The following is a 21,247-nucleotide window of genomic DNA, read 5'->3' as shown; positions in this document are numbered from 1 at the left end:
AAACCTGGGAGAGGTGAGTAAGGATTCTCTTCCAGCCCCTCTAAACTCTTGTTCATGGGCTTATGGCCTCTAGAGAATAATTTTTTTTCATTGTTTTGATCCATAAGCCTCTGGTAGTTTGTTATGGAAGTTCTAAGATGCCTATTCATATGCTATTCTGATAGAATGGGCATCAGAATAATTTGACGAACATTGTTAGGGGAAACTGTATGATTGATCACAGCAATTAGGTCTGAGGATGCAGTTTTATGCTTTAGTTTTTCATGGATCCAAACTGAGGAATCATAAGTTATGACAGTATTTGTTTTGAAAAGTGAAAATGTCCACTTGGCATTCAAGGTTTCAAATGCACAATCTCAAAGGATCTCCTTTTAAGGTCAAGAATAGATGAACACAGGAACTCCCAGAGATCTGCCTGCCTCTGCATCCCAAATATTGAGATTAAAGGCTTGTGTCACCATGCCTGGCTGTATGTTTCTTATAAAAGACAAGACAGGAGAAAAATGTTCCTAGAGTGTCTTCTGGTTCCTGGTGGTTTTACTCTATCCACTACCAAACCCAGGCATTGCTCTCTCTCCCTGGCAGGATTTATAGATGGTTATTTCTAGAACTCTGAGCTTGGCATGAGACTAAGTTACAAAATTTTGAAAAATATCTCTGGGGTAGTTGACTCCTATCTCCTACAGAAAGCAGGAATTGTGTATGCCCAGAGCCCTGGATGGTATGGCATTCCATCTTGGTGAGAGCAGGTGAAGGCTGTACACTTATTTCAATGGTAGTAGTAACGGTGGCACTGGTTCTGGTTGTGATAGGTACTACAGGGATGGGAGGGGCCAGAGTACTCAATTTTCCTTGTATAAATCTCACACAGGTCTCCCATAGAAGAAAGAAACCCCAGAAATGGAAGTGGGTTCTCAAATGTGTCTCAAATTGAGGATCTGTTTGAATTCTGAATGGTTCCTTGTTACAAAACTGAGGTTATAAGAGATTTCCAGGATGTACTAAAACACCTTATTCTCCATCCTTACGAAGGTGAAGTAAGAAGCACGATGCAGTACTTACAGGCTGTCCACGGTAGAAGCGCAGGTCTTTATCACTCCCCATCGCCATTCATCCACTCTCACACAGCATGATAGAATAAGATTACGAGTATCCCTGCTGCCAGACATTTCCTTGGCAGAACCATGCCTTTGACTGGGAGCAGAGCGCAGTGAAGATTCACATACATTCTCAAAGGCTTAGCAACATTGCTGAGTGGCTCAGCAGAGCCTCAGATCTCCTCTGACACACAGCAGCTGAGTCAGCCTGATGTGGAGAGCTTAGAATGCTGAAATGTTCCCGGGAGAATTATCTCCTCTTGCAGTAATCAGTAACAGCATTGCCAAGGGGAAAAAAAAAAGCTATAGCTATTTACACACATGCAAACAGATTTTTTTTTCTCTTTTAGCTCTGGATTTGGTGTGTTGCAGGGATAACTCAATGTACTTTGGCTTCTTTGGAGTGATGAAGGAGACATTTCTGATTAGCCTTATTGAGAGGACAGCTGGACTTTGGGAAGGCTACAAGCAGTGGGGTGGTAAGTCCCTTCCCATTTAGTGCTCTCATTAAGACTGATTATTCTGAATTGAAAGGAGATTTACATCCAGATTACTTAGTCAGTCTCAAGGAAACATGACATTGTGAATCTGTGACCCCAAGCTCAGAAAGAGCCAGATGAGGAAAAAGATAAAGTGGTCACTACCATGAAAACAGATATTTGCCGTGGACAGAACATGTTCTTACCAAGTCCATATGATAGCACCAAGAGGCAGGACCTTGTGGAAGAATCCTGGCCTATTAAAGGGAGGCATCACAACTCTGTTTGTTTCCTGTCTCTGAAATTATGAAGCAATAGTCATGAGGCTCCTTGAGATGACAGTCCACAAGCCAGCACAATTACTCTTACCAAAATTCAAGCACACACACAGTTGATCATGGATTTCTACTGTCCAGAACTGTAGAGGAAATTAGTGGCTGTTGAAAGCCCCAGTCTATGGTATTTTATTAAGGCAGCCCCAGATCACAACATACTTTAGTGCCTTTATTTTTAAATAAGTGGACTTACTTAACTTCTTTAAGTAGGTGGTTTACAGTGATTGGTATACTGAAGCAAGCATAGTTACAGTTTTTTTTAATACAAAACTGAAAATATCTATTTCTGTTTGTGTGTGTGTGTGTGTGTGTGTGTATGTGTGTGTTTAACATTGAAACTCTTGTCTTCTCCCAGACAGGTCCCAAAAGTTACCTGGTCAACATTGCAAGCTGCTTAAACTGCCCATTGCATACTTCTGTGTCTATATGAAGCAAACTCAAATGACAGGCCACTAGGTCCTCTACTGCATCTGTCATGATTGAATGATTTTGTTATAAGGTAAAATTTAGGAATACATAGTATTCTTAATGTTTCAAACAGGCTTACTGTTTTAGGAGGTGGGGAAGGGTTAAGTAGTCACTGTCACTATTTTCTTACCTGGCTTTTTCTGCCACTCATTACCAACAGCAGCAAGCCTTAGTGACCTGGCCACAAAAATATGTTTTAAAAAGAATGATGTCATTCAAAGACTGACATTTCAGATTTTATTACTAGAATACCTTGAAGAATTAGATCTGATTTGCATGGATATTTGCAAGTTGGATTATTAAAGATTTTTTTGTACTCTCTTTCCTTCATCAGATTTTAACACTTTAATCCACAGATATAAAATTGTGGTTTAGCAATGGTGTGACTTCTCACGGCCTCACATTCTTTTGAATTGTTGACCAACTGAGAAAACTACCTGAGTAGGATCTTGAGTGATAAAATGAAGGTGTCACACAAGAAGTGACAAGGAGTTTCTATTTCTCTTTTCTTTCTTACTCAAGCCAAGTTGTTTCTCACTTCTTCTCAAATGACACTGGCTGGGTTTTATTGGCATGTCATTTGTGGGCAGTTGTGATGACACCTGAGATACCTTTTGAGATTTCTCAGTTTTATTAGGATGAATTGTGGCCTTGGTGTATTGGGAGACTTGCAAAGGAGTATGCCAAGAGGATGGTGAGGATTTTAGAAAGGTGTGCACATCTTAAGCGATATGCCAGCATCAAACATCATTAGAATGTAGAGAGACAAACACAAAGCATGAAATTCTAGACAGTGGTCCTTCCAAACCTCATCCTCTAAGGTGAGAGAAATCTAAACAGAAGAAATATGACAATGAGTTCACATAGCAGGCTGTTTTATGCGCTTGAGTGTGTTATGTGTGAGTGCACACAGCAGCTGAAACAGAAAAATCACAAATGCTCCTATACTCACTCGCTGCTTGGTAGACACAGCTCACCCTGACTGTATCAGGAAGGTGTCTTATCTTTAGAGGCAGGCTCTTCCAAGTGATCTCCTTGAAATCACCTGGGAAGCTTATCAATGGACACAATGTTGCGTCCCACCTGGAGGGGGTATAATAACACACGTGTCTAATGTGTTCCTCTATGCTCTTACTGGTGGTGTCCTGGGAACTGTCCTGTTAAGAATTCTGCTGTAGCTTTTCAGAGAATCTGGTTTCATTCCTTGATTCATCAACCATATGAATCAAGACCTTGAGGTCAGTTCTTGCTCTCTAACTAGATGGCTATGGTGATTTCGGTCTATAATTTACTCTGTAACATCTATAATGATAGTAACCACAAAGGGAAGTTGAGCAATACTTTATTATTGCCAAATCACCTTGATATGGATTACACACATGGGACAACAGAAAAATCCTGATAGGTAAACCCTGTTATTCTTATTTTTCAGATGAGACATGTGCCTTTAAAGACTCTTTCCTCCTCCTGTAAAAGTAAATTCTGGATAGTAGGGACTTGAACTTGACCTCTCAGAATCCAAATTCTGTTCTTTCTCTATCAAATCACGTTTCCTTTCAATCTTTTCTCTTTGTGAAGAATTTTCCATTTTTCAGACTCCTTTCATATTCATTATCTCATTTGATCCCTCTGAGCGCCAGTGTGAGGCAGTCCGGCCACATGTTACTGTCTAAGTTTTGCAGATAAAGCTATTATAAAAGATGATGAGGAAAGTGGCTATGGGCATTGAGATTGCCTTTCCTCATGCCTTAGACTAATTTCTCTTCCTGTAATATTTAGCTGCAAGTAGAACATTAGCAGACAATAGTCCCGATGCCAAATACTGAGTAGCACAGCATCGCATCCCATCCCAAGCTTTCTTTTCCTCTTTCTCCAGTAGGCATGCATTTGGAAGGAAAGGAAGGAAAGATCCAGTTAGGATTATTACTGGTAGGAAAATGAGAGCAGGTTGTTAATTTCTACAGTTGAGACGCTAAGGAAACAGCTTTCTCTGAACTTGAATATTCCTTTCCTCTAGCCCAGGGCTTTACAAAGTTAAATATGCACTCAGTCCACTTGGGGCTTTTCGTGGACTGCAGCTTCAGATCAAGATCAAGATGGTCTGTGCTGAGACCCAAAATGACGGTATTTTCTCCACCCCCCTCCCCCACAGTACAGTACAGTTCGATGGAGTGGCAGCACTTGTATCTTTGTTGACAGAGGAAACAGTCCTTTCTCGGGCTTAAAAACCCATGGGAGAAATGTCACAGTGCCAAAAAGGAGGATCTGTCCTGCATTTTAAAGATCTATCTGGTACAGTGCAGAAAGTCTATAGTGTGGGAATACTGTCTTTACATCTCAGCTTTAAACTGGTAAAAACAGACAGTCTGACGTATCTCATAGTAAGCCTTCCACTTATTCACCTTACAGATACTAGTTGAGCATACTTATTATTGTGGTTGATCCCGATATCATAATCGGAAGTGAAGACATGAAAATGTGTGCTTTCATGAGGGACACAGAAAGTGAAAAGACAAACAAATGCTCAAGACAATTACTGAGCGAAATAATTGCTGGGAAGCAAAACAACAATCAGCGGAAGACAAAAGAGTGATAAATAATATCAAAAGGTAAGGCACGAAGTGAGTAGTTCAGTACACTTTCTCCAGCCAGCAGTGTAATGATGCCAGTCAGATCAGCATGTGTCCACACACGCGGGTGACTCAAGGTGAGAAGAATACTGATGGAACACAGGCAGAGAACTTTCATGACGTTCGTTCTCAAAATCGTTTCAACAAGAAACGAATGAAACAGTTAGTGTGGGCGGTTTTGTATTTCTGTTTATCATTTACAGATTACTTTGTGTCCACCTGTGCTTTAGTGATTTGTCTATATCATGTAGTGTTGAGAATAGATACACAGGTAACAGATAGCTTGCAGGCTTTTCAAGATCTTTTAAATGAGGGGGGATGGAATGGCTAGCAGGGAAAGGCTCTTGCTACTAAGAATGGTGACCCGAGTTTGAACCCCAAAACTCTGGTGGAAAGAGAGAAACAACCTTGATGAGCTGTCCTTTGACTTCTACATGCACGCCATGGCATGTGCATGCACGCACNGAGAGAGAGAGAGAGAGAGAGAGAGAGATTCTCAGGTACAAGAATTGGCTGGAAAGGGTTTTAACACCTTGCTAAGAAGTTTGAGCTTTATTCCAAATGTCCTAGGATATTGGAAATCATGCAAGAATATTAGCTGGACCATGTTATGTTGAGAAATAGTAGTAAGGAGTCCAATCAGAAAACTAATAAAGGCAGAGAAATTAGTGCTTGGACTATACTGTGACAGTGATGGGGGAAAGATGAAAGGATTCAGTTACTAACGAAAGTAATTGAAATATTATGCAAAATGAATCCTGGCCATGGGAAAAGAAGAAAAAGGAGTTAGGATCACTCTCATCTTTGTAGTTTAGATATTGTTTACCTCATACACACTTTAAGAGATTACACTAATTTAGCTTCTCTAGGATCACGAATTGACTGCTCTTCGGGCTGATGAGGGAGGGGGAGTTGATTGGGGGAGGGAGAGGGGAGGGAGGCGGTGGCGGGGAGGAGGCAGAAATCTTTAATAAATAAATAAATTAATTAATTAAAAAAGAGATTACACTATTCATAGTATTTGGGGAGACATCGGCATGGAAATCAGCAAACTCCTTGCGGGAATCTGTTTTCCTACATCATGCAGATCACACAGATGATTTGAGGTCATCAGGCTTGAGAGCACAGCTTTACCTGTTAGACCTTCTTACCATCCCTGTGACTATCTCTGACCACTAATCCTCTGGCCCTTCTGCTTCTGAAGTCTGTAGGTTTGTGCTTGAAACCTGGGGACTGAGAGTAAAATATGTACCAGTATGTATGTACAATTTTTTTTTTAAAAAAATTAGGATCTGTTGTGGTAGTTTGTATGCCATTGGCCCTATAATCTAATAGCAAGTGGTGCTTTTAGAAGGTGTGGCCCTGTTGGAGTGGGTATGGCCTTGGAGTAAGTGTGTCACCGTCAAGGTGGACTTTGAAGTTTCCAATGCTCAGGATACTGCTGAGTGTCTCAGTCAACTTCCTGTTGCCTATTAAGATGTAAGGACTCCAGCATGCCATGTTCCCCAGCTTGAGGACAATGGACTGAGCCTCTGAAACAGTATGCAAAGCACCATCAATTAAATATCTTTCTTTATAAGAGTTACTGGTGTCATGGTGTTTCCACAGCAATAAAAACCCTAACTATCTAACATTCATCTTTTTCATGAATCTGCCTCTGTGTGTGTATGTGTATCTATATATGTGTTGTGACTGACCATGTATGTCATTATGTAATACAACACAATATATGCATGCACTGGCTTTTTTTGGATCCTGTTCTCTTTGGATGCAAACCTTCCTACGCCTGGATATAGGGGGTAGGCCTTGGACTTCCCACAGGTCAGTGTGCTTTGCTCTCTCTTAGGACTGGAGGGGGTGGAGGGCAGGGTGTATAGGGGAGCAGGAGAGAAGTAGGAGGAGGGGATGAAGTGGGAATTTTGATTGGTATTATTTATAAAGTAATAAAAAGGAAAAAATATAAAAGTAAAAATTATATAGGTAATTAAATTTATATATATACTATATTATATATAGCACACAGCCATATAATATATGATACTATAATATATATATAGTATTACATGATGGAATATTTTACAAGTAAGGGCCTTAAAATTTATGATACGATTTTTTCTTGTTTTTTCTTGGATTTTAAGAGACACAAGCAGAATATTAAAAAGCAAGATCGCACTGAGTGTCTTCAAATTGAGGAATTTAAGCATGTAAAGTAGCATGACCAGACACTATTAACATCATGTTTCACATGAAGACCTTCATCTAAATTCCTGCAGGTATTTTTATACCAGGCCCTAGGATGTGCCGTGGTGGAAGCCTCAGATACTCTTCCTTCCTCTGTTTTCTCAGACAGGTACTATTAATTTATGAATCTCAGCATAATATTCCCTCAGGGGAGCTTTGCTGGCTCGGCAGATTTTACTATATGGCCCTGTTTTATGGTCTTATTGAATGCCATAATTTTCTTTTATAATGTATGAATCTAATTAAAGGGTTATTCATGCAATTATTAGTTTAATGCTCTGCTCTCTTGTTGAACTATAAGCTCCATTTGTTCAGGGACCATGTCCATCCTACACTTCAATGTGTCTTTTCTCAAAGTAAGCACTCTAGAAATACCTCTGACCAAATGAACAATTTGTAAGAGCAAGATGAATCTGAACACAGTTCTGCATTAATGGATGATAAATTTGAAAACAATATTCCAGTTAGAAACTGAAAAAGAACTCATTTTTAATTTTGCTCTTTTAAAGGAAATAATAATTATAAAGAATACAAGGCATAACGGAAAGCAATTCACAGCTCTATTTTGCTTTACCAATGAAGAGTTAGCAGCCTTTCATGGGAAAGTTGATAGATTTAACTCTTCTACAGCCGTATGTTACCAATGTCTACTCAGTGGGCCTTTGTGGAGAACCATAGGATAACAGTACAGGGAAATAATTTCATAAAACTTAAACTACAGACCACAAATATTCTCTGTGCTAAATATGAGGTCAAACTAACTAACAAAATATCTTAAAAGGCCAGACAATGGCCACTAGGAGCAACTTCTGGAGTCTGACTTAATAACTCGAGTTTAACAACCTATGTTTTTTTCAAACCCATGTAGCCAGGCATTTTTTAAGTAGGATTTCTATTCTCTTGGTTGGTGCCAAACTTTGCTTCTAGCTTGTCAGGAAAATTACACAGTACCTCCTGCGCTGGTCTCAGCCTCGGGTGAAATCCTCAGCACAGGGTTTGGAATTTTCCAGGGAGATAAAGGTTCTGAGGTTATGAAAACCTTTATTGAAGCAAAATGCACACAACTGCCCCGTGTGGACCTGAGCGCTCTTGACACCACATGAGGCACTTTTGAGAGAAAGGATTCCCCACGACTGCCAGGAGAAAGATTCAGAAATGACGTTATATGATGACAGAAGCAGCTTTGCTCAAGAAGGAAGATCAAACATGCCATAGCAAATACATGCAAACACATGGTGCAGTAAACCTTCAGGAACCACAGGGCTGTGAAAGACTGACTTAACTGAGGCAGAAAAAAATAGGTCATATGTAATACTCACATATGTGACATTCATTTTGACAATATAAAATAACTAAAAGTGAGAACAGTTTAAGAAATCAGAACTGCAAGTCCAAATGAGGCATTTTGACTTTGAATATATGGAAAGTTTATGATACTTCTTCTTTAAAAAGTTTGCAGTATTCTTGTGGGGGGGAGCTCAAGGATCAAAAGAAGGGGAAACTAGATAATCTAGCATAATAACTGAATTGAGATAATGTTCTTTTAAAAAATGATACCATTCTTTTTTTTTCTCCCTTGCTCCCTTTTCATGGCATCAAATGACCCATCTTCAGACATTTGTGATTTCCTGCATGGCATCCTCTCCTTTTAAGACCTCAGCGTCCACCATGGGGTCTAGCTAATTACAGCTACATTTCCTCTGGAAGGTGCTCACACAGTATAATGTGAAAGGCCCAATTAATAATTGAACAAAGCTATCTGAATTTTCACCATCACGTGACAATGATTTGTAGGCAGTTTCGCCATCATACAGGGAGCAAGTAGAGCAAGTATCTTTCTCCAGTATCTCCAAGAAACGTGGCAATGGATTGACTTAAAAGATCACCTTTTCCAAAGTCTCAAAGGAACACAGACACACACACACACACACACACACACACACACACTCTTACACGACCTAATTTGTTTTATAAAAGAGTAGACGAATCAAGTTCTCACACCTGTCACTGGGAAGATGGCTCTGGTCAAGTTATTGTTTTGGTTATTATCTGGTTATTAATTTGCCTATGTGAGAGATGAAAGAATAAGCTTGGGAAGTGATGTCCATTGTAAAGGAAAGAGTGGCCTGATGTGGAGTATGCAAAAACATCAAGAAGTTGTTTTGAGTGTATCAGCATGTAATTTGGTCCCTAGAGAAAGCTGGCATATACAATTATAGATAAACAAAGAAGGAACCTGGCACAGGATACATACAAATCCTAATGTACCATGTGTGAGTTTAGTAAATCTTTGTTTATGTCTCTGGCTATGTTCTTAAGCAGAGGTATATACATTTTAATCTAAGAGGCAAAATTAACATATTTCAGACTTTGTGAGCTAAGTACTTTTGTTGCTGTTACCAAAGTATGTGATTTTTGATCAAAGGCAGTCATGGATCAAATGCAAATAATTCAGCATGACTCTGTCTCTAATAAAATTTGATGTATCTGTTCTCAAGTTTGAAGTTTAAACATTTGTTCTGTATTTAAAATTCAGAATTCTTTTGATTATTTGTGTCCATTCAGAAAGTTTTTTAAGAACTCTGGCTTACAGGAAGATAGAATCTGGTCCACAGGTGACAATGTGCTGACTCCTGAAATTGAGGATTGAGAATCATTGTGAGTTCACCAAATTTTTGTAGTTGCTTTTGAAGTCTCTAGTGTTCTGGGAATACATGAAAATATTTTCTTTATTTTCTATGAAAGATGTCACTGGTCCTCTGTTCTTTGTTTTACTTGAATCACCACAGAAACCATGCTATTCAGAGTTCAAGACATATTTATAATCACGTAGAAGTTTACTTGGTTTAGCCATATAGACCTTAGAATGCTAACAAACTAGCAAATATTATAAAGATTTGGTTCTGTACCAGAATTTTTCTAAATTTGAGGACTAAAATGGAGTATTTGGAGGCTCTAGGGAACAGTTTTATTTTCCCCTGAAAGCCCTATTTACTGCTCAAAACTGGACCAGAAGAAAGTCTTTCTTCTAATATGGCTCCTTATTGATCATATCAAGAATACAAATTCCTTTCTTAAACCCTACATTTTTCATTTTTTAATCTGCTACCTTTCCCTTGAAGGACATTAAAAGATTAATAAAATATTTCTATAAATTTAAATTTAATTGTAAAATGTGAGACAAATTAAAAATAATGGTATGAAAACAGGACTGTGGTTTGTGTTGAACTTAAGGCCATAAACACCTAATCAGATTGTATAAAATCAATTTTATTTATCTGTAATTTATATATAATAATTTATGTTCTGAACATATTGTCCATAAGTTGTGCAGTAAGTCTACCAACAGTCAATACAATGAAGGATCATGATAATTTATATAAGATCTCTGGGTTTATTTGCAAGAAACAAACCATTGTTTTGGAAAAGACAAGTAGAAAAAATATTTTATTGAAAATAAAGAGGGAAGTTCCTGAAAGAAGCTTTTTAAAGTAAAACTATGGAAAGATTTAAATACAGTGTCAATAACATTTATAGTAAATACAATGGTTTTAAATGTTGTCTTTCTCAAAATATTTAAATACAAGACAATATATTAATATTAAATCACCAGTAGGCAAAACAGCACTATTAGCCTTGGACCCTGGTGGGTAGAGTATGTTTGGATCTAATGTGAGGCTCCCAGGAAAAAAGTACTCTGAAGAAATAACCTATTTCCAGACATGTATGATACCTAAAAGACCATGCTTCAAATGACCATCTACGTGTTCTTGCCATGTGAGGTACCAACTGAGTCTGTAATTAAATGGGCTTGATATTGAGTTCTCTAAATAAGTACCTCGTGTGATGCTCTTTATATTATTAGATGATAGAATGTATACATAGATAAACATGGATTTTGAGTAACAATTTCTTAAGAGAATAGAGGTCTCTAATTAAAAAAAATATTTGCCTAAATAGAAGATTTACTAAGTTGACCTAAATTTTCCCTGGAAATAAATTTGGACTATGATGCTAAATGGAGGTCCCTAATTATCTTACCACAAAAAAGAAAAAATATCTAGATATTACTCTGGTCTTAGGATAGGTATCATTGTATACCTAATCTTATGTTTTTTATTGGTATTCATTCCAAAACCAGTAACCATGGAAATTAACCATCTAAATACTTTTATAGAGAAATTATAAGAAACTATCAGCCATAAACCAGTTAAAGGCTGAGACTCTTTACTTTCTAAGGAAAATCTATCTATAATTGATTCATATTTGATTTGGTAGATCTTTTTGGCATAATCAAATAGCAAGTACTATTATAAATAGATGGCAAAATATAATTTTGCATATAAGAAAACATAATTTGAATAGGAGAAAATGCAACTGATTAATCCAGAGTCATCTGGCAAAAATGCTTAAATATGTTCACAACTACTATAGCCTTGGTACATACTTAAGATGAGGGTGGTATAAAGGGGAAGGGTACAGAAGACTTGCTTGCCAACTCATGTTATGAATTTAACTGAATTGGTATCATTAGCTGGACTTACTATTCCCAATACCTGTTTCATGTCTGGTAACCATCACAGAGGTAGGTACCAGTACCAGTCTTTAGGAAATCAGAGTGATTTTGTTCCTAATTTCTTCATGAAGTAGGAAACTATGATTGAAATGACTTTAGAGAGTAATATAAAATAATTTATACAAAGCATTGAACCACTAAAATACTATACATTTAAATATATGCTTTATTTTTTGCAGCTTACATTTAAATATGTTTTAGTGGAAATCTAATTTTATCACTTTCCCTCCTTCCATCCATTCCTTCATCCCCTCCCATCCCCTCCTGACTTCAAGTTGATAGCCTATTTTTCTTTGGTTATTCTTGCTGTATATTATGTGTGTGTGTGTGTGTGTGTGTGTGTGTGCGCGCGCGCACATGTGCCCATGTGTGTGTGCATCTGCATTATTAACATTATTATAGTTGTTCCCTTGAGAGTTAATCTATTTTGAGTAACAAGTTTATGTATCAATATTTATATATCAGTTAGGTAGATGATAGAAAGGTGATACATATAAATACAAATATTACTAAGTTACTTAAAGAGATTAACACATTAGCAAAAATTAGTGGACCCATAAACAATATCTATGCTGCAGCTTTCTGAGTTTTAATAAAAAGATGCATGTTTGCTCTTTTGATGCAATAGAATCTTAGATATTAAGTGGCATCTTAGAATCTAGCCAGTTGCTTACCGGTTGGTGTAAGGTGTCTCCAGGTGATAACAGGTTCAGGGCGTCCATTGGCCATGCAGACCAGGGTTACATTGCTGCCCTCATTCACAGTGACATCCGAGGAGATGTTGGAGATCTTTGGTGGAACTGTAGACAGAAGGAAATGGGATATATAGTCACGGCAGGAAGAACAAACTGTAGCTGTGATCTATAAAAGTGAAGTTGATACATTTCAGACTTTATTACTAAATTTGAAATTTCACACCACGTAGCCAGGATACTTTTAATTTCCACACCAGCTATTTCCTCTCCAAATCTCTCCAGAGTTCCTGAAACATCTATAAGGTGAAAATACCTCCCACTCTGGCCATCTGAATGCTGTAGGAAGTACCTAAGATATGTATAATGAAAACGCGCTAGCTCTTTTCTGGTAAGGACAAGTCTTACCCAAATATTAGAAGGTAATCACATTCTGAACATTTTTGAAATAAATTTCCATACCACCATCACTTGAATTTTTCATTTTATATGTAACAAAGAATATAAGACAGCCTCCAAATGCAAAGGAAAGAATAATCAATATTTATTGTTAGGTTATAGCATTGTTTTAGTAAGATGTGGTATCCACATATAAAACTCATAAAATAATCAATGAAATGGGAAGTTTCTACATATTATTTTCTGCATATGCTATATATTAAATGTACATAATAGGTTAAATCATATAAATTGAATTAATGGTTAGTGTGTTAAGTAAATAGACATTATAAACATACTATAGCATTATTTTTAATATTGCCATCAATACTATTACTACTACCACTTGAGTAATAAGCTAACTTTAATTAAATGTTCATTATATATACTTTGATGCATAAGGCGCTTAAGAAATATCATTTCAATCACTTCATATAAGGCAGGGTATTCTATGAAGACGTTATCTATAGGTAAGAAACCGAGGCACAGATGAGAATAAGTGAAACCAGAAAAAGGCATTTGAATCCCAGCAGGGTCCACTCTTAAACACTTCTTGAACAGAATTTCATCTTCACAATCCAGTCAACCAGATGGTGGAAAATGACAGAAATTACTTTTGGTGATGTGAAAAACGAGTCCCCAAGGGCAAGCAGTACTGCGCCCGGCTTCCTTCATTAGTGTTCAGGGTGGCAACAGTAGATCCCACTCTGGTCGGCTTCATTGGGGAGTGTGGCAAGTGAATTACTCACAGATTTCACCACTGAGGCTACACACTGATTACAAATAGCCAGGCTGAGGGGTGACTGTGACTCTCCCTTTTTCTTCTTCTTTTTTTTTAAACACTGCTGCCTCTTTGGTAGCTGTAAAAGTCTATTTCTAAGGGAGGAGGAGAAGTAAACGTGAAGGAGCTCAATAATGAAAGAGTCTTGCTCCTTGTCACTTGTTCTACCCATTACAGGCACAGTTCAGGTGTTCCTGCCCAGCAGGGATATTTTCTGCTTAAAGAAACCACTACCTGACCGCCTTGAGGAGACATGGATGGTACTTAGGGAAGCCACACCTGAGCGCCTCTGAGTGTCAGGAGAAGGAAGCTGATGGAGGGCCTTTATGACCTTAGTGTGCTTCTGACAATGACATGTTATAGGACTTCTGGAGAGAAAGGGCTGACTTGGAATCAAACCCACTGGCGGCAGACTACAGATGATTCCTGTCTTCAGCAGTCTCTCTTGACATTCTAGTCCTCCTTCAGCTACCGAGGCTAAGGGCTATTTTTCCTGGATTCACACAGTGACTTGAGATAGGTTCTCCCAGACATTTAGGGTAAGAACATAGAAGGTCATACATGATTTATGAAGAAAAACATGAGGAGCAGAAAAGAATAATGACTGAACTCACAATTCAGAGTTTACATCAAAATTTAGAGTGGGGTTTACATCTCAGAGTTCCCAAATGCTTTATTTTTCTTTTGTTTAATATGAGTAGTCTTTAATTTTCGTCTATGGAAGCCAGTGTTATGAATGCCCCCAAATAAGATAGAAAGAAAGAAAGAAAGAAAGAAAGAAAGAAAGAAAGAAAGAAAGAAAGAAAGAAAGAAAGAAAGGAAGGAAGGAAGGAAAGAAGAAGTAAATGATAGTATACAAATGAGCACAACGTAACTTTTCTAAGCACCTCCTCTGCTATCCTAAGCTTGTATCAGGAAGCTCTGGAGCAGTTAACAAATCCCAACTAAACTTCTTTCTAGTTAAATCTAAATTGCAACAGGATATTGAAACTGGTATGTAAATGTTGTCCAACCAAATGTGGGGCATCCAATCTGTTATATGAAAGCAATAAACTTAAAGAAACAGAAAGTCGATCATTAAGAGTGCTGCTGCCAGATAACATGTGAAGCTATATTAAGGACTTTGCACTCACTTGCCATGCGCTTAAGTCTCTCGGACAAATATATGTAACGTTAAAGAGTACATTTAGAGTCATTGCAATAATGTTCTCTTTATCAAATCACACTGAATCTCATCATTAATATGAGTCAACTCAGGTCTGGGATGCCAAGGGATTAGGATGCCTCAAGATTTGTATTGAACAGTGAGAAATGGATCACATTGTATTTTTGCACTCTGCTTGAATTTAGGTCACTTCCGGTGAGCCTCATCATCGATTTTCCTATTTTATATCAGGGCCATCTCGAAAGAATGTACATGTTATATAAGATTTCATTCTCCAAAGAAATTATTTTTAATAACTTTCAAACTCAGTATCTAAAATTTCTTCAGGAAACTGTTTGATGCTGTGTCATTATCCCCACCATTACCGCATCAACCTTAAACATAATGTTCATTCTGGCATCAGACAAACCTCTCCAGAGAGGCTCTTTAAAGCCCATGTTGTTTCTTTCGAGGTCTACTTGCAATTTTTATTGTAATGCTCCTTTCCTCCCTGAAATACCTAATTTTTTGTTCTTAACTTCTTTCTTCCAGAACTTTCTATTTTTGGTATCCAGGACACTAAACTAAATTGACTTTCCTCCTACATTTTTGGTCATATTAATCTTATCTTGTTTCTTAAAAACCTATATTTAAGGGTTTAGCTGTTTCTCTGTTTCCCTGTCAGTTTTCCCATTCAAGTTCTCTTATTCAGTTAGTAGCTTCATAAGTAAAAGTCATATCATTGATGACGTTATATTATTATCTTCAGCCCAGAAGTGTCCTAATCTTCTTATACCCACATTTCTGACTGACCATCTATATCTCCATTGCATGTCCCACAGATATGTTATAGTTCCATTTACTCTTGAAATACTTGTGTTTTATTATTTTCTTAGTTAATGTCATTATGCAAAAAAATGCTTTGATTTTTTTGTCTGAGCTGTAATATTAGCATAAGATAGATAACTAGACCCTCCCCACAAATCAAACCAAACAAACACGCAAACAAATCAAAAGAACAACAAAAAGTCACCTCAATTCATCTCTTTCTTTCATTATCCTGATATAGACTTGAACCCATATTTTAAATATTTCTACAATTTATTCAGTACTTCCTCTCCTTACTCCACTCTGCCTTGTTTCAAACATCAACATTTACTTTCTTCTTTTTCTTCTTCAACTTTTTCCATTCTTTTTCTTGGGGGGGGGAGAGGGGTTGAATTATTGGGAATGAATTAAGCCTGGCTCTATGCCTCTACTCTTCTCCCATGCTTCTATCAAACACACTCCACACTAGAGCAAACATTCTGTAAGTTATAAGTGAGTATAATATCCCTTGATTAATATTGCTTTCAAGATTATATCCCAGTATCTTACCATGGTTCAGAGCTGAGCTCATTCTGATTGCTTATTGCTAATATCTACAGCTACATTTCCTTCTTCCTTTGCACTGCATCTTGCAATGTAGAAGTCAAAGGAAACAACTTGTGGGTCCTGGAATATTTATCCTTTATATCCACATATCCATCATCTTGTATTTCTGCACAGAGTGATCTTTTTTGCGGTTTTGGTGAAGGCATTCCATCTCCTGCTTGGTTTTCAGCTAGTGAGCCTGTCTTCTGACTTTTACTCTGGTAGATTTTGAGGTCATCCTCCACCTCCATTGATCCCTCCCCAGTCTGTAAAGTCTTGTTGGGGGAAGGGCCAGCTTTTAAGCTGTCACAGATTCAGTTAGAATCACAACATTGCTTCTCCAACAGACCACTGAGTCACAACATTTAAATGATTTTCCTGGTAACTTTATTCAATTTTAAGAGACAGGTTTTCTTAACCACTGAATCCTGGTGCTTGAAATATGGGAGGTGCTCAACCAGTGTTTGGAAAAACAAAAGCAAGAACTTCAGTTTTATACCTATTCTTCAGACTTAAACACATCTCATGGACCACCCCCCACAAAGACCAAGCATCTATTTTGCTCATAAAAATGTAGCTTTCAGCAGTATTTCTCTAACGACTCTGTCATCTATTTCGTTACTAACTTTTTTTGGCTGTTGGTTTTCATATTTAGGACGGTTGTTTTGCTTGTTGAAATGGATCTCACCATGTCCTCTTTCTAATGCTCCCAGTGCTGGGTTTACAGTGTGTACCCCATGCTAGGCTGACATCTTTGACTCTTCATGAATAAAACCAATCAATTCATGATGGCATATCAGTGTGTATTTTCTGAACATAGAGAGCAGGAAAACTTGGTGTCTGATTTCCTCGGTTACAGATTTTCTGAGTCTCACTTCCTCTGTGCATGTCTTTCCTGTTTTTCTTTGGTTCTTTTCCCGGGAGAAATCATATCTGTATATGAATCTCTCTATGAGGGACATGATTCTCTAATCAGATGGTTTGTTTATTCCTAGATTTCTGCATCAACAGTGAAATTTAAATTCAGAATATAACCAGTAACATCAAGGTGGCAATACAGAGGCTTCCTTGTATTTCCTCCTAAAATCCTTATAAAAATTCTGTAAAGTAAAACACATGTCATATTATTATTGCTGCTTCACATATGTCGGCACAGAAGATGAAATAGGCTTGAAAAAATCACATAACCACTGAAAACAAACTAATAATAATATTTTCTATATTTTTTAAATGATTCTTCCTTTTGACCACATTTGTATTTGTAAAAGTGAAGAAAAACTGTGTTTTTGTATTTTTTAATCCTCAGTAGGTATGAATACCTAGGAAGTACAGTTTAACATGATAAACTAGCAAATATAAATTAATTTTCAAAGTCACTGGAACATTGATTTATGTTCAACTCTTGAGTCATTTTCCCAGTCTGAATGGTTTGTTTGCTTTGGGGGCCATCAGATAGCAGTCATCTTTTATGAGATATTAGTGAGATTTATTATCTTTTCCAACATGCAACTCCTTCATCCATTTGTTTAATGTTTTCAACAAAATTCAGTGTTAGTGATATCTCAAATTTGTCTGCATCACTTTGTTTTCTTAGTGACTAATGGGAGCTACTTAGGCTAAAAAGAACTGACCTTTTGGTGTCTTGGTGCGATTTACCCCAATTTATTCTCTGACTCTTAATTTTGTTTGCCATTTTTTTGTAGAAGTTTAATGTTTCTCAACTTTATAGGTATACACTTTTCTTTTATTGTCTCATTTATTTGTGTGTATGTATGTATGCACATGCATAATATTTTTCCAAAAGTAAAATCAATACTTCTCAGTAATATTTTCAATTATTTATTCTTATAGTGAAATCCTCAAAACATTTAAAAATTATGTATGGTATCAGAATAATAAAAATTTCCCCATCCCTTAAGTTTTAGCTAATTGCCTCAATACCATTTGGTGAGTGCTGCAAAATGCAAAAACTATCTTGGTTTTCAGAATTCTCTCATAAAGTGCAGTTAAATTAGCTAGACTAGTTTTTCTGGAAAATATGTTAAATATAAACCTTACTCACCAAAGCAAGTAATTTTATTAAAACATTTTAAAGCATGTCATTAATCTTTTATCTGTCTCGTAATTATGAGATCCCTTAATATACCTCATTATTATGAGATAATTTAAAAATAAGAATTTTTTTCACTGATGACATTCTTTTACTGGATAGATGAATGGATGATAGATAGATAGATAGATAGATAGATAGATAGATAGATAGATGACAGATAGATACTTAAAAGCTATGTTAAAGCGATGTGCATTTTTACAATTCACTACAAAGTTAATCTGTTTTAAATAATGCTAATATTTAGGTAAGCTTGCATGCACGTGTTCTTTTAGCTGTGCAATGAACCAGCATCTAACAAGATTATCACATAATCAGTCTGTGTCTGGCACTAGTTTTTTTTCTGAAACTCCTCTTCTGTATTTTCCCCGACTCCATGGACTGTCAACTGCTGTGGGTCCAGAGCGGACATGTTTTGTGCAGTTAAGAATCTCATTCCATTTCCTTTTTTATGTTTTATTTATTTTTTTAATGTCTGAGATGGACTTGGTGCTGAGGTTTGGGAACCCAGCCACTTGGTAATCTAAGGCAGGAGGACCAAGGCCTGCTCTGTCTTCAGAGTTCAAAGCCACCATGGAAAGCTTAGCAATACCCTGTCTCAAAACAAGAAGGCTGGAGTACAGCCCAGTACTAGACATCTGCTCTTCATGGGCAAGACTGGACGAGTACACAGAACCTTTTTCTTCTATAAGACACCTTGGCTTTTCTCTGGGGAGACCACCGCCTACATAAGCTGTTGTTGACTTAGGAATCTCAGTCAGTTGACCCATTTTCCATTGGTTGAGCAGTGGATGCATGGCTTCTGAGACATTCAGATTTGTCTGCCTTGAAACATGGTTCTTATTAAAAATGACTCCAGAGAGAATATAACTGGTTCAAACTATTAATAATCTGCTAATTCTAATCTGTTCCTCTCTGTATCCTTATCTTTTCCATGTCCATGTCTTCCTATGGTAGGTAACACACATCTGTCCATCTGTGGACCATGTCATTGCTTTTGCCCATAGAATAGCACTATCTAGCTCATAGCAGAGTTGTGAGAGTTGCCAGCAAACCTAGACTCACTTGCACTTCTAGCTTTGCTGCTGCATAAGAAAAATGCTCAGCTTAGCCTCTTGGATACCAAGAGAAAGAGGAACAGCTGAAAGAACTGCAAAAAAAAAAAAAAAAAAAAGAGACATGGGTACTAATTAAACATGCTTTTCAGATAAGAAATAAATACTCCTTAAAAATGTAATTGCACTTTAAACACTGCATGAGACATAATTATACTAAATATATTTTTTGTTTACTTCAATTTAATGGGTTATCCTCTATTTTATTTTATACACTAAATCTGGTAAGACAAGGAGTCTTGTGGTAGTTTGAATGAAAATGGTCCCCAAATTCATAGGGAGTGGCATTATTGGAAATGTAGCCTTGTTGGAGTAGGTGTGGCTTTGTTGGAGGAAGTAGGTCTGAGGGGGATGGGCTTTCACTTCTCAGAGCTCAAGTCAGGCCCAGTGGCTTACTCTCCCTTCCTGCTGCCTGTTGATCCAGATGTAGAACTCTCACCTATTTTTGCTTCATCGTGTCTGCCTGCACACTGCCATGCTTCGAACAAACCTCTGAAACTGTAAGCCAGCCCCAATTAAATGTTTTCTTTATCAAGAGTTGCCATGGTCATGACATCTTTTACAGCAATAGAAACCCTAATTAAGACAAGCCTCGTAGTAGAATCCAGCCTAGATGAGCTGAATGGCACATGCATGAGAAATAAAGGGTAACTCTTGTCTCATGCTTCTAAATGTTGCAGTTATTTGCAGAAACAGTTAAGACACACTACAAAAGGTCCACCACAGTAAGCATGCTAGTTTTCACTAGTTCCTGCAATTATGGATCCCTAGCTATGATTCACTTCTGCTTTCCAAGGTAAGCACTTTCAGTCTTTTATTTGAGTGGATGAGTTAACATCCGTATTCTCCCTGTTAATCACTCTCTTTTTATATCAAGTTTTCTAGTCAGTTTCCATTGCTTAAACCAGGAAACTCTCAATTTTTTTAAAAATAAAGAGTGGTCATGAGAGAAAAGTTTCAATAGTGGCCTTTCCATCAGCACTGATTCTTGTCAGTCAGTAAATGTTGCTTTAAAATAACCGCAGGCCTGTGAAACTATCTAATGTATCTGTGAATGGTCTGATTCCCCACCCCCGTACCCTCACCCTGCGTGGTGCCTATGGATACCACATATGACAATGAACTAAGGTAAAACAATCAGTCCCAGCATAGAACTGGTCAACTGGCCCATTTCCATAGTCTCAAATAATTTGTTTTTATTACTTGTATGAAATATAAAATACTATGCTTTTGTTGTTTCAATTTTTGCTTTTTTTTTTTTTTTTTAGATAGGGTCTCATGTATCCCAGGCTGGCCTCAAATCCAGTACATGCCTAGGAAGATAAATTTGAACTCCTGATTTTTCTGCCTAAACCATGACACCTGATTTTTTTTTATCAGTGCTAAGGACTGAATCTAAGGACTGAATTCAGAACCTTGGCACATATTAGACAAGTGCTCTGCTGTAAAGCTATATCCCCAGCTCTCAAAATCCCAATCCTGTTGGAACTGCCTTATTTCAGTTAATGTAAGGTCTATTATGTGGGATGTGGAGTAGTAAAACATATGCCTACTAGGACTCAGGAGCTGAGACAAGAGCATCATGAATCCTGAGCCAGCTTGGTAAAGTAGTAAGCCCCTATCTCACAAACCCAAACAGCAACAACTAACAATATATTCTCAGCTCCTTAATGTCTAAGTTTTCTTAGGTACAGACAGAGATAAAGTAAACTGCATCATTGGTACATG

General features: G+C 37.3%; 1 protein-coding gene across 1 annotated transcript in view; it reads right to left on the bottom strand.

Annotated features, from left to right (window-relative positions):
• Window positions 1-21,247, bottom strand: part of Lsamp (limbic system associated membrane protein) — a 622,510-nt gene that overhangs the window by 219,752 nt on the left and 381,511 nt on the right. Inside the window, exon 3 of the mRNA XM_050149096.1 lies at window positions 12,501-12,626. Coding sequence (XP_050005053.1) covers window positions 12,501-12,626 — 126 coding nt within the window. The remainder of the gene's footprint in view (window positions 1-12,500; window positions 12,627-21,247) is intronic.

The sequence above is a fragment of the Alexandromys fortis genome, unplaced genomic scaffold, assembly GCF_014885135.2.
Source record: "Alexandromys fortis isolate MF-2015 unplaced genomic scaffold, M_Fortis_MF-2015_v1.1 scaffold_4, whole genome shotgun sequence".
NCBI classification, from domain to species: Eukaryota; Metazoa; Chordata; class Mammalia; order Rodentia; family Cricetidae; genus Alexandromys; species Alexandromys fortis.
Note: the sequence above shows the minus strand (reverse complement) of the source record. Positions and strands in the feature narration are given on the sequence as shown.